A 14,058-nucleotide genomic window follows, 5' to 3' on the forward strand; every position below is an offset into this window, starting at 1 on the left:
GTGTTAAGTGAGGTTAATGGTGCAAAACCACTCTTAGGTCATCTTCACGTGATACTCATCTCATTTAAGTGGCAGATGATGCTGGAGAGATTCTGTCTTTTGAGCTTTTGGTTGCAACTTAGTGTTTGTTTCAAGACTGAAATGAGTCTGGGGAGGTTCTTGTGCAAACCCTGTATGCACAAGAATGTGTATGAGTGTTCAAGTCATTTTGTGCACTGTAGTTCTAGCAGGGAATTTGTTGGTTTGGGTTATGTTGTTGGTTTTTTGTTCTGTTTTTTCTTTTTCCCAGTAATGTGGTGTTTTTAAGAAATAAATTTCACTTTGAGTTTATTCCTACAGTTTATATTCTGTAGCTTTTCCTTTTTCTTAAAATCCACTTCTCTTGTTCTGAAAGAGATTGAGCCCTTTAAAACATAACAATTCTCAGAATTGAGCTCTTTGCGTGAGTGAGAAAAGGAACCACCACTATACCTCGGTAAAAGCAAGCAAGGTGAATAGGGAAGCAGAAAACAGATGCTCTGCTGGAATTCGGAATAAAGGGGGGCTAGAAGGGGGATAGTTAAAGGTAGTTTTCAGAAAATGATTTAGTTAGGTAGAATAACAAGGAATGGAGTTTACAGAAAATGATTTAGTTAGGTAGAATAACAAGGAATGGAGACAGTGGGTCTGGGAGAGCAGATAAGGAGTGAGAACTCCCTGAAACATCTGGTGAGGAGGGGATTAGGGGTTGTAAATATCAAAAGAGGAGTTGCATCTCCCTGACAAGATGGGCGATAACAAGAGGGGGTCTACATGATAAAGAATATGTATCAGAATTACGGGACATCATTGACTATGCATGAGGTGTACCTATATCTGTATCACGGTTTTACCAGTTGGTGTGCAAGTTTGGAGGAGCTATCCCCCTTGCACCCAGCGCTGAAATAAACATACCTGCTTTATAACCCATCTCTGGATTATAGAGTTTGATTCCGCAAATCATTTTGGCACCCCAGATGGGACCCTCTCTGTTCGGCTGCAGGACCGGCTGAGAGAGGGGACACCTTTGGCGCGCCCCGAGATTTCTCGGAAGGACTCCCTTCCCTCATCCGATCACTGCGGGAGCAGACAAGGACCGTCTATCGGCGGATAAGGTATGTTTAATGGGTACAGGGGAATCCGTAAGTCGTGAGGAGACGTCCTACGCAGGAGTTGTGAGCTGTCATGCTCTCCCCTTTGGTAAAGGGCCCGGGTTGTTGGTTGTGTAATCACGATCAGAGGCCGTGTAGATCGTGGGTTCGAGTCCCACTGAAGCGGTCTCTGAGCCGTTTCAATTGTGGGTTTAAGTCCCACTGAAGCGGTCTGAGCTGTTCTAGTTGTGGGTTTGGGTCCCACTAAGGCAGTTTCAGCTGTGGGTTCGAGTCCCACCGGGATTACCGTACGTGCACGAGGAGAGCTATTTTGCTCCCCCTTAAGGGGTTGGTTGGTTGGTGACAAAGTATAGTGGATACTCTGTCAACGCTAACTTGGGTTTTCCTAGCTGTATTAGCAGGAATTGTTGTGTATTTGGCCATTGTTAACATCTCTTATTAGCGCTTGTTACTGTACATTTGAACTAAGTGTTGAACCAACAACTTTGATATTTTCTGAGAAATGTTGTACCTTGAAGTGTGTAAAGACCGGTCTTGTGCAGTCTGTGTGAGTGTGGTGTGAGTGAGACGCAGCACAGCTGCGGAGCGAGTGCGGAGTCCCGACCCGCGGTTCCGTCCTCCCGCGAGGGAAACGGCCGGGGACGGACGAAGCAAAAGTTTCTTTCATGTTCTGTATGTTGCTATGTGTTTGTCTTATTAATTATTGGTAGCGTTGTGGCAATTGTTAGCGAAGCGCATACGAAGTCTGGCGGTGGAAAAGGCCATCAAAGGCGAACCACAATTATTATCGAGACCCTGTTGCTTTTGTTATAGAGAATGCCGCGGTTTAAGGGTGATAAAGACTCAGATTAGAGAAACAATAGGGTTGTGTTACCTCCGCTTTAACGTGTTAACTTTACGGAATTTGTTTTGAACCATTGCTCCCCCTCGTTGTGTGTGTACAGAGTAATGGGGGGGAACACAAGGGAAAGAGATACCTAAGAAAAAAAAAAGATCCCAAAATCAGGAAAAAGGACAGGGAAATTAGTAAAAAGAAAAAGGCCGGGACCAGGAGGGAGAGGAATTAGGAAAAAAAAAACAACAACAAACAAACAAACAAAAAAAAACCTAATCAGTGGGACCCCCTAGAGAATCTCCCCCCCATGTAACCCCAATGTAGCACAAAGTGGAGACAGGCACTGCCCCAGTAAGAGAAAATGGTAAAGCACATAGGGTCATTTCACAGAAAAGGGGGGCATGCTGGGCTCTGAAGAGAATTAAAACAATGTGAAAGGGATGCTAGCTGTACCAACACCTCAGTGTACCCCTTATGGGAGGTCCCACTGGGACAAGGACAAATATGCTATGAAAACTCCCACTCACTAGTGGAGAAATTAGAAATTTTAAGAAGGAAATGAAATCTTATAATTGAGATAAAAAAAAAAATTAAAAAATGAGTTAAATAAGAGTAGCAGAACAATGAGATCAATTTCTGGGGCTTTCAAAATTTTGGTCCCACCAGGAGCCCCATGTAAATATAAAAGTGGGACCTGAGGGTGAAGAAGTTGTGGTTTTAGTTGATACAGGGGCAGCTCATTCATTGGTGGCCCATAAGGTATCAGGACTCAAATTAACAAATGAGACCTTAAAGACAACAGGGGTAGAGAGAACCTGGATGACAGTACCAATTTTTGAGAATACTGAATTAAAACTAGGGGATAAAGATGAAATTGGGAATCAAGAAAAACATGAAATAAGGCCATAAAAATAAGGGTGGAACAGCCCAAGGAACTGAACACTATGGATTGCTAAAGGAAAGTTATATGGTACTAAGGGTGTTTGTGGAAACTGAAAAACTGTATTGTTTGTTCTGTGGGTTCTGAAGGGAATAGAACAAACTGCTTTGATGGTATAAGAAAGTGTAATTGTTAATGATACAGAAGTATAACTGAGGGTATGTGGAAATGTAACTGAGGGCACAAATAGTGGAATAGTGTGCAAAGGAAAAAGAGTTAAAGAGAAGGTGAGTTATCTGTGCCTGTATGAGAGCAACCCCCTGCACTGTTCCACCCCCCCCCCCCCCCCCTGCAAGAACTCTTGGAGAGAAAGAGAGAGCCAGACAGAGACTGCTGCTGTAAACTACAAAGGGGGAGGTGGAAAGGGGGAGGTGAAGGGGACAGGGCACTGGAAGTGAGAACAGCCTTCATGTGCAGAGGTCTGGGAAACCTGAAATTCCAGTGTTAGCATTGGACACCTCTGGAGAGAAGGAGATAAAACTGAAATAGGATGTTAGTAGTTGATGTAATGATGAGAGTTTGGAAAGTGAGAAAGTTTGGGACAGACACAGGCTGAAGAAGGCAAGGACTGACAAGGTATAACAGGGATATCAGGACTGAAGAGAGGTAAACGATATGAAAACAAAACAAAGCAAAATGACTGACAGATAGTAAGGGAATTGGTGATAATAACAGCTGTTACTGTTGTGGTGCTAGAATAGGGCTATAGGACCCAGAGATCCCCTCAGGGAGAGGGGTGAAGGGAGCGGGGGCTTGAAGAGCCCAGGGAAAGCTCCACCCCTGGAAGGAAAGCAGTGTGCAAACTGCAAAGGGAAATTGCATCTAGGGAAGCAGGATAAAGAGGTTTATTTTCTGGTGGATATGGGTGCTTCTTACTACACATAGATAGTTTTGTAGCAGTAGTAGAAGCTACTGCCCAACAAGAAAAGAGTTTACACTTTTGGATTAATTAAATAAAAGTAGGAATACAGTAATTCTTGTACCTGCCAGGTTACTCTGGCAAGAAATTTAATAAAACTGAAGCTAAGGGTCCAACAATATTGACTGAATAAAAGATGTAAGTCTGGCTTTAACACAAATGGGGAAAAACAATGTTGTACCCCCCGGAGTCACAGTAATATCAAATATGATGCACTTAGGGGTGTGGGCATCAGGGCCAAACATGAAGCCCTAAATAGAAGTTAAAAGCAAGAGATTGCCCAGTCAGGGTAAAGTGGTGCCCTATAAGGATATGTAACTGTAGAAGGATAGAAGAAATAATAGATAACCTTTTGGAGCCTGGACTCCAATTTTGCAAAAATTTCTGATAGCAAGTGTAATAGTTTGGTACAAGACTTGAGGACAAGTAATAGAATTGTTGAATGGATACACTCAGTGGTGGCAAATCCATGCACCTTATTAACCCAGTTAAGGAATGAATAGGTGGAGTTTACTTTCTGGATTTGAAGCATGTCTCTTCTGCCTGGTTTGGCAAATATGGGGAGAAGAGACTCAGTTAAGCAGAACAGTGTTACCCAGGATTGTGAGAACAGCTTAATGATTTTTGTGAACTGGTCAACTCGTGAGCCTGAGACCTGGGATCCTCCATCCCAGGGTGGAACTTTACTGCAGCACGTGGATGCCACAGCAACAAAAGAGAACTGTGCAATGGTCTGTGAGTCTGTTGAGTTTCTTGATTTAACTAACTCAACAGCAAGTGACATATTTGGGAGATTACAGCTGGACTTTGAACCTTAAGGAATGCCAGGAAAGAAGCCATCTGCCAAACCCCTGAGCTGCAAATTGCCCAGGAAGCGAGTAAGGGATGGCCGGGGTGCCTGAGGGCAGTGGCTGCACTGGTGCTCAATATTCAAGCAGCCTGTAAATCTACATTGGGCCAAAGGATCCCAGTTTTAATATCTCATCCAGTGTTTACTGTATTGGAGGCAAAAGGGGTACATTGGCTCTCATCCCAAAGATCCCTGAAATACCAGGCCCATCCTGATAGAGCAGAATGTTGTAGAAATAATTGTAACTAATATTGTCAACCCAGTATCTTTCCTTAGCGAACACCTGGAGAACCAGTATCTCCTGACTACTTTGAAACAACAGAAGCTGCACATTTCAGATGGTCAGTCAGACCTAAAGGACAAAACCCTAGAAGATGTAGAAGTTCCTGGTTTACTGACAGCTGCAGTTTTGTGAAACAAGGAGACTGTAAGGCAGTTTATACGGCACCTGCTATTGACCAGGATCCAAGGACTTCACCCATTTCAAGCTGGGGACTGGATCCTGATCCAGATGGGGAAGGAGACAAAGCTGCAGCCTGACTGGGAAGGACCATTCCAAGTACTTCTAATAACTGAAATAGCTGTGAGGACAACCAAGAAAGGATGGACTCACTACACACTGTTAAAGGCATCCACTAGCCCTGAGGCGTGGGAACTGTTGCCACAGAAAAACCTTTAAAAGATAAGAATTAGAAGGAAATAATGAAAAGTTTTTTTAATTTTTATTATCATTTTAGCTAACCTTTAACTTCTCCTCAAATAGGTGAATAAATTGTATATGTAGGTGGGAGAGTATTATAACCTATATAGAACTAATGCTCATGGTTTTCCATGTTGTAACAAGGAGTTTTTTTACTGCTGTACCCATTCGTTATCCTGATAATTATCTGGAAAATGTAAAATTTGACAATAATGCAGGGGAGGGACCAACTGATAGTTTTGATGTCAATAAGGGACTCTTGTAGTGTATGGAATGATGTATAGTGGACAACTGCCTATTGAGGCTGGACACATACACTCCTAACTAAATACCCAGAATGTCCAGGATAGGGAAGAGCTTAAAAAGGGGTAGAAAATCTTCCTAAAAACCCTACAGTTAGGACAGTTCAGGAGATAAAAGATCTTAGGCAAACACTGGAAATCGAAACAAGATATGGGGACATTAATGCCTGGGTAGAATGGATTAAGTGTACTGTCCAGAGTCTCAACCGTCGCAATTGTTGTGCATCAGAACGGCCCACAGCTCAGGTGGTGCCCTTTCTGCTGGGGTGGACCAAGGACCCCAAGAGAATGTGATGCATGATTGCCCTGTACCAAGAGAAAACTGCCTGGGAAACAGAGACTGCAGATCTCTCTCTCATTCCTCCAATGCCTGATACAGGTGTCAAGATCCCTCCTGCAATCTCTACAGCAGTAGGTAACCACACAGCTTGCCTCTCACGGCAGGGTGTGAAGGCTACCAGGCCGATGGGAAACTTTTCCTTATGCAATGAGGTCTTGAATGTTACGGAGTACTCAGCAGGAAATTATACAAGATTGGAAATCTCCAGGGCAGATCTCTGGTGGTACTGTGGGGGAAAGATTTTATGGTCCAACTTAACCATCTAACTGGGGATGCACCTGGGCACTTCTTATATTAGTTATACCATTCACCCTGGCATTTGAAAAAGAAATGTATATAGATTCAGTCAGGTACCTAGAGGCGTCCCTGATAAATTTGACAATCAACAAGAACATAGAAATTAATCTAGATGCCACACACAGAAAAGGAATGATCTAGCAGGAGAGAAATCCTGCTAGATTAAAGAAAAGGGGGGAATGAATAGGGAAGCAGAAAACAGATGCTCTGCTGGAATTCGGAATAAAGGGGGGCTAGAAGGGGGATAGTTAAAGGTAGTTTTCAGAAAATGATTTAGTTAGGTAGAATAACAAGGAATGGAGTTTACAGAAAATGATTTAGTTAGGTAGAATAACAAGGAATGGAGACAGTGGGTCTGGGAGAGCAGATAAGGAGTGAGAACTCCCTGAAACATCTGGTGAGGAGGGGATTAGGGGTTGTAAATATCAAAAGAGGAGTTGCATCTCCCTGACAAGATGGGCGATAACAAGAGGGGGTCTACATGATAAAGAATATGTATCAGAATTACGGGACATCATTGACTATGCATGAGGTGTACCTATATCTGTATCACGGTTTTACCAGTTGGTGTGCAAGTTTGGAGGAGCTATCCCCCTTGCACCCAGCGCTGAAATAAACATACCTGCTTTATAACCCATCTCTGGATTATAGAGTTTGATTCCGCAAATCAAAGGGACTTGCAGTGCAAATGTTCTTTCTAATAGAACTCTCTGCCAGTGCTTTCTATTTAGGTACAAGGGTACTTTATGTCCTTATGGAAGGGTACTTTTTGTCCTTATGGACAAAGCATAAGAAAAAAAGATGTCTTTGGCAATGAGGATATATCTCTGCCTGACAGTAACATGCTTTGGTCCAAAGGATCACCCAGAAGTCTGAACGTCCATCGTACCTTACTGTAGTGTTGACGTGCTCCTTAAATATCAGTGGGCATTGCTGTCCTATATGTTGATGGAAGATGGAGGTAGCTTCTCTACTTCACGCTGTACAACAGGTTATAGAAACAGGCCAAGATCACTCTTTGAACTTCTTGGTAAAGCTGTGAGATTTGGACAAAGTTTGGTCTTCTAGTTCAGTGCCCGGCCTTTTCCTCTATCAAATTACCAGCTTCAGGATGCTTGATTATGGCTTCTTTATGTGTGAAAGTTTTAGTTATAGAGAATAAACAGAAATAAAGACTTCTGGCTCCCGTCTTTTGCATCTAGGCGTTTTCAGATGCTTTCTGAAATGGATATTTAATAATGCACGTGTTGTATGACATAAATATTCAAAAACCTGGTTGCTCAACTCCAAAACACTGAAGCACGCTGTAGATACTTCCATTTAATTACATATTGTGTAGCAAGGGAGTGCTTTAAGGACCTGAAAAATTATGAATGCACATCGAGTTATCATATATGAATTTAAAGTGATCACGTATGGGTGTTTAAGGTGACTATGCAATGTGCCTCACAGGAGGAAAAGATTAATGTATAAAGTTTTGAACAGTCTACTCAACAAGTTATTTAATTTACTTTGTTGTAGTTCTAATTAGAAGATTATGAAAAAAATAGCATGATATATTAAACTGGAGTTCGTGCTAACCTTACAGGTGCAATTGCTGTACATTTCTGCTTAAGCATCCTGAATTAACTGAAATAGTGCTACAACCTTCCATGTTACTTTATTACAGAGTTATTAAAATGGTCATCAAATATAATAATAATATAATAATAATCATAATATGCTAAGAAAGGTTTATTTTTTTTATTATAATTATGCCGGTGATGAGAGAATTATTCTGATATCCACCCCTGGATTATTTTCATGAAGAGGGAATATATATATATATATTTTTTAAACTTCTCTTTATCCTGTATTTTCAGTCAGGAATTTAGAGATCCTGACAGCTCCTGCTCTGCTGCTGTCTGGTTCTCTTTGTGGTAAAGTCAGGAGTGGAAGAAGTGTGGAAGCACACATAGAATCATTGAATCACAGCATGGCTTGTGTTGGATGGGACCTCAAGGATCATCAGGCTCCAATCCCCCTGCTGCAGGCAGGGCTGCCAACCTCCATTTCTAACACTAGGCCAGGCTATTTCAAGGCACTCTTTTCCTTAGATCACAAACCGTTGGTGCAGCAGATTTTTTGGGCTTCCCTCTTGGCCTACTAAGAAAAGTGACTTGATCTCACCTCTTCTGAAAACAAGATTTGGATTTGTCAGAGGGAAAAATGGCTCGCTATATATATGAGTAAATTATGTAATTTCAGCAGTCCCGATTGCTGTCTTCGCCATGACTTTAATCAGCAGAAATTCCCCAGTGATGAAGGGATACCGAGATGGTGCTCAGGCGGAAGTTGTGATTTTCCACTGAAGTATCATTGCAAAATGAATGGTAGCTGCGGGACTGCCGAACAAAACCACATCCTCCTTGTAGCTCAGCCTCAGCTCTCACGTTCATTTCTCTGCTAACCACTAGTGCCGAGGAGGAAAGAAATGAAAAAGAAATACAGAAAGCCAGATGAAAAAGTAGGTGACAGAATAGGCTATGGGTATTGGAGAATAGCAAGAGAACCAAATTAATAGAAAATGAAAGTTACTAGGGTTTTTTTGCTTGTTTAATCTTACTATTATCTCTTGTATTTAGAATTGGTTTTGATCATGAATATTCTTCCTTCTCTGTATAGTTTAGAATATATTTTTCTTTAGGAAAACATTATGGCTCATTCTTCACCTAAAAACTATGCTATAAATCTTTGAGGAGTGATGGAGATCAGAGCACGCACTTGGAGACACCCAAAAATTGCACTAGAATCTTGTCATTTCTAGTGACACCATGACAGATTCCAATTAATGTGGTTACTTCGCTGAAACTGTTCGGTGCTTTTCAGGCTGCATATTAGGAGAAACTTCTGCAAAAGAGCAGGGAGGCATCAAAACAGGCTGCCCAGGGAGGCGGTGGAGTCACTGCCCCTGGAGGTGTTCAGGAATCATGGTGGTGTAGCACTGAGGGATGTGGGCAGTATTGGTGGTAGGTGAATGGTTGGACTGGATGATCTTAGAGGTCTTTTCGAACTGTAATAATTCTATGATTCTATGGTTCTGTGTTTAATGGGGGGGGGGGGAAAAAGTAGTTGTTGTTAACATTACTTCATCATGAGTTACAACTAGTGCATCTAGAGAAGAAAACTAAATTAATCATTACTAGAAAAGTATGAAGAAATGTTTACTCTTTGTTTTCTTCCCCCCAAATAGTCAGGTAGTTAACAAATGGGATTTTTCCTTCTGTTTCTACAACACTTCTCCATCAACTTTAGCCGAAGCAACTGTGCCTATATTAAAAATAAGTCAGTTAAGAGCTCTGCTTTGTACAATCACTTTAATAGAATGTTACCTATCCTGAGTTGCAACAGGAGGCATCTACAAATTCATAACCACTCAGGTCTCCAGCTTTTACCTTCTCACAGAAATGGGAGCCACCTTCTTTCATTTCTGTTCTCTTGCTTCTCTGCTAGTTCCTTATACTCTTTTGACCTTAGAAACCTGGGAAAACAGTCTTTCGCCATGAGACTATAGATTAACCTCTGGGCATCATCAAAACAACTGAGGGTGGGTTCTGAGATGTTCTGAGAGATGTGGTTTCTTGTATGGAAGTCAATGTTAATCTGTAGGAGGGAAGGAGGAACAAAATCAATGTCAGTTTGATTGGAATGCTGAGGTCTGTTTGCATACTGGACACAATCAGAGTCTGAATTTCCTCCCACATTTGAACTTTCCTCTTGATTCCCATCCTCAGTCAGTATCCAAAGTATGTGCAAAAAAAAATCTTTACCTCCTTTGGAGCATCAGCTTCAATAAAGTCAGCATAAATCTTTTGGGCTTTGGCGGCGATCTTGGTGGAAGACTTGGTTTTTTTGAAGTCCTCACAAGCCAGCCAGAACTCTACGTTCTCCTCACTGAATTCTGACTTCAAAAACTTCCTAAAAGCTTCCAGGCCATCTGGAGAAAAGTGCATGAGACAGAGGGGTGGAGGAAAGCTCTAAAATCAATATAGATTCTATACATGTGTGCATATATATACAGGATATATGTTGTCACTTATGTTTCTGAAATTGTTTTGCTTAGCAGCTAGCACCAGGAGGCTCTTGTGGGGAAAATAATTAGGGGATGAAATAAGAGCAGTGGTAAGGTGATGAAGGGAGTTCTGTCAGTTTTTGACAGGAGAAGGTCCCCAGTACCTGCGTAGGGTGAGCTGGTCTCTGCAATGCTCATTATTCAAAAAGAAATCTAGGTCATGGTGATCTATAAGAGCTTTTGGAGCAACTCGTCTGTCAGGGATGTGAGGCTGACCCCAGCTCTAAGCAGCATGCTGAACATTAATTCATGCTGTGGCAGTGTGCTTCTCTTAGAGCTGAGGTTAACCTGGCTAGATAGCTTCTATGCTGCCTTTCAGGTAATGAGTTTCGATTTGAGCAAGTCTCACGTGCCACTGGCAGTACTGTGGCTCAGAGTACATGGTGAGTTGGGCAGACAGCAGTGTACAAACCTGGTGTCAGTGTCTGTGAGCTGGTTTGATGTGGTATTGTTATTTTCAACACTTTTCATGTACTCTTACCTTTATTAGCAAGTAGCGTATCCACAGAGTCAGACCAAGCCCGTGTTTCTCCTGTATTTGACCTATGGAAACAACATCTATCCTTGAAAATAGCATCATGATCTTTTGCCTGTGCAGGCCGTGGTAGCTACACTATCATTTGGATATCCCATTGAGGGAGCACTTTTTTGATGGGGGGGCATAGAGGACCTAGACTCGTAAAACAAAATGTTTTTTGACACTGGAAATTTCATCCAAGATACATCATTAATAATGCTTGCAATTGGTTGAACTACATTAAAAGCATAGGAGGGATATTAGTGTTCTAGAGTACTGAATTCCTTCTCGAGTTCAAGTGGGTTAACCATTGATATGACATTTACTGTTTGGAATGAGTAGTTATCTAGATAGTTACCGTGCTATCAGTGGTAGCATTAATGGGCATTTTTCCAGTTTCTTAGCAGTATAAAAATTTGAATACATGTAAATAAGGGTAAAAGTAAACACTTCCAGTCCTACTAAACTTGGCATTGATTGAAATTAACACTTTCTGAGCTTTTGATTTAAACCTCCAGCATAGTATTACTCCCTCCCCTCCAAATTTTAGATGCAGATTTTTTATGCAATGAAAAGAGGATGCAAACTCTTGAATAACTGGGAAGGTATCCAACAGATCCCCACCTCGTGTTGCTTTTATTGAAACTGCTGTATTTTATACAAAGATCTTGAGAGGAAACCAAGTTTCCCACCCTGTGGTTATCTGTCTTACACAGGTTATGATGGCATGGGGATTTGAAACTGAATTTGCATTCCATGTGAATGTAATCATCACTTGACTTTTTTGGCAGCTCTGGAAATCTTTGTACGGCTCTTCCCTCTCATTTAGTAGTAAGGGGGAACTGAACACTGGAAATGCCACTAGTGGTATCTTCTATGTATGTTTGTCAAGAGCTTATGTGATTATATATATATAAGGAAAATGCAATGAGGCAGGCTACCTGGAGAGCTGTGGGTGCCCCATCCCTGAAGACAGACAAAGTCAGGTTGGATGGGCTGTGAGCACTGATGGATTTGTGGGTGTCCCTGTTCAGTGCAGAGAGTGGGACAGGATGGCCTGTTAGGGTCCCCTTCAACCCAAACCATTGTACGATTCAATGACAGTGCCACCATGTACTGTAACTGCAGTTATAATTATTACAGTTGATTTCTGCATTGATATTTTTAAAAACAAGTGGTTTTGGAGCTGCTGGTTTACTTGTATGCGGATTGCACAAAATGATGTTTGAATAAACAGAAGAAAATTACATATGTATTTATAGATATGTATGCACGTGTACAGGAGGGATTTATCGGAGAGCAAATACATTCAATCTGGATTCAAAAACAGAAATGAAAACTAAATGTAGCATCATGTAGTGAGTGCTTTGTGAGACATTGTGTGTTCATGCAATTAATCAGCAGAGAATTTCTTTCACTGACAGTAATAAACTCTAATTAAATATAACAAATTTTTGGGTTCTTCAGCAGAACAAAAGATAAAGGATAAGGCAGTATAAACATAATTCTGCTTCTCTTCCTCGTCAGTAATACTGTTTGATTTAATATTTATCAGTCACTGATTTCATTGAATTTAGATGGGAATGGCATGCAGAAATGACAAGAAACCAAAGTCATCACATATACTGTAAGAGGGAAGGAAAACAAAGAGTGCCCAGATCATTCAAAAGTTGACCATCTCATAAGCAGCCTAAGATTAAAATAGCCATAAAAAAACCAACTCACTTCACTGGCATTTTTTGTTCCACTGTCTGACTGTCACGGGTAGGGCAGAAATTCTTTTCCTGACTGATCTTCAAGCTGAAGGTGATATGATAGCAGGAACAATACAATTAGCATGTGCATCCCCACACAGTACAGAACAAGCAGGCTGTTTTTAACACCTCCTTTACAATTTTCTCTTTCAGAACTATGGCTTATTTCTCAACAGTGGCTGTGCTATCTTATAGTTATGCCCTGAACAACACCTTATTAGAGAAATAATCTTACCAACTGTGGAAAAGCAGGAAGAAAAATTGGTTCAGTGCACCTAGTTAGAAAATCCTCTTTGTATTTCTTTGCTCTTATTCTTGTATCTGCGCTAAGCACACCTGCAACTTATCCATTATTTTACACATCTCAGAGGTCTAAGCCCTTGAAGTGTTGCCTCTCATTTATTCAAGCAAGTCTTCTCACACTGATGCTGTTACGAACAATGGGGTCTTGTGGTATTTGAAAACCGTAATGCAGCAGTTTCTTCTGCTCTTATTGATACTTCATTTGGTGTGATCTCTTCGAAGAGCACCACTCTGCCCCAGAAACATCCTCATAGAATTTTTCCTTTTGCTGTAATTTCTCTTTCTCTATTTTTTTCTTCTCAACACTTTTTCCTTGTTCCCTTGCTCTCCTGGACAAGGAGGCTTTTACTTTCATGTCTCTCTCCTTGTGGTGCTGCCTAATCCTTTGCTGCCCTTACCCAGCTTCCTTTATTCTCCTTTAATAGAGGAAAAAATATGTATACTTTAGCTTAAGAATAAGATGAATATTGGTAAAAGAACAAATGGATATAAACAGTGAAAAAATTTCATGGGGAAAATGGAAGGCTTCAGAAAGTGCCATAGATAATTTCCCCCGGTGGGGGTTTTGTCCTCTCTACTTCTCTGCACTTCAAAGATAGGGACTGATACATTTATGAAAGAGATTATTTCACATTGACACCTTTGATAATAGGAAACTATGAACGATGACCCAAGGTACCCCTTTCAGCCCTACTGTATTAATACTGAACAAGATTCCTAGCAGCAAAATGAAGCTATTGGGTTGTTTTTTTCTTTCTTGCAAATTTCTTATCTTTGAATCCATTTGCTTCTAAAAGCAATAATAGAATGACAGAAATAAAAACTACCAAATTTATTCTCTGCAATTAGTTATTTGGTCTAATTTCCACAGAATAGGTACCATGAACTATAAAATAGTGCCAGACAAGACCAAAATATAAAAATATTTTACTGAAATTTTGTAGGGGGAAAAATGTCACATCCAGCAGCTACTTGTGCTAATGTGGTGGTTATTCATAATGTACTATATCAAGCAAACAAACTCTCTGTTTACTGTGCAATAGATTTATGAGTGTGCTGC

The 14,058-nt window shown here is 41.0% G+C and overlaps 1 protein-coding gene across 1 annotated transcript; it reads right to left on the reverse strand.

Annotated features, from left to right (window-relative positions):
• Nucleotides 1-9,751: 9,751 nt before the first annotated feature.
• On the reverse strand, nucleotides 9,752-12,677 carry RGS21 (regulator of G protein signaling 21). The gene is made up of 4 exons (XM_072342825.1): nucleotides 12,667-12,677; nucleotides 10,906-10,982; nucleotides 10,123-10,289; nucleotides 9,752-9,955 (listed from the first exon to the last, which is right to left on the reverse strand). The coding sequence occupies exons 1-4, from the start codon at nucleotides 12,675-12,677 to the stop codon at nucleotides 9,752-9,754; spliced, it is 459 nt and encodes a 152-aa protein (XP_072198926.1).
• Between the last annotated feature and the right edge of the window lie 1,381 nt (nucleotides 12,678-14,058).

This window comes from Excalfactoria chinensis, chromosome 8, assembly GCF_039878825.1.
Source record: "Excalfactoria chinensis isolate bCotChi1 chromosome 8, bCotChi1.hap2, whole genome shotgun sequence".
Taxonomy (NCBI): Eukaryota; Metazoa; Chordata; class Aves; order Galliformes; family Phasianidae; genus Excalfactoria; species Excalfactoria chinensis.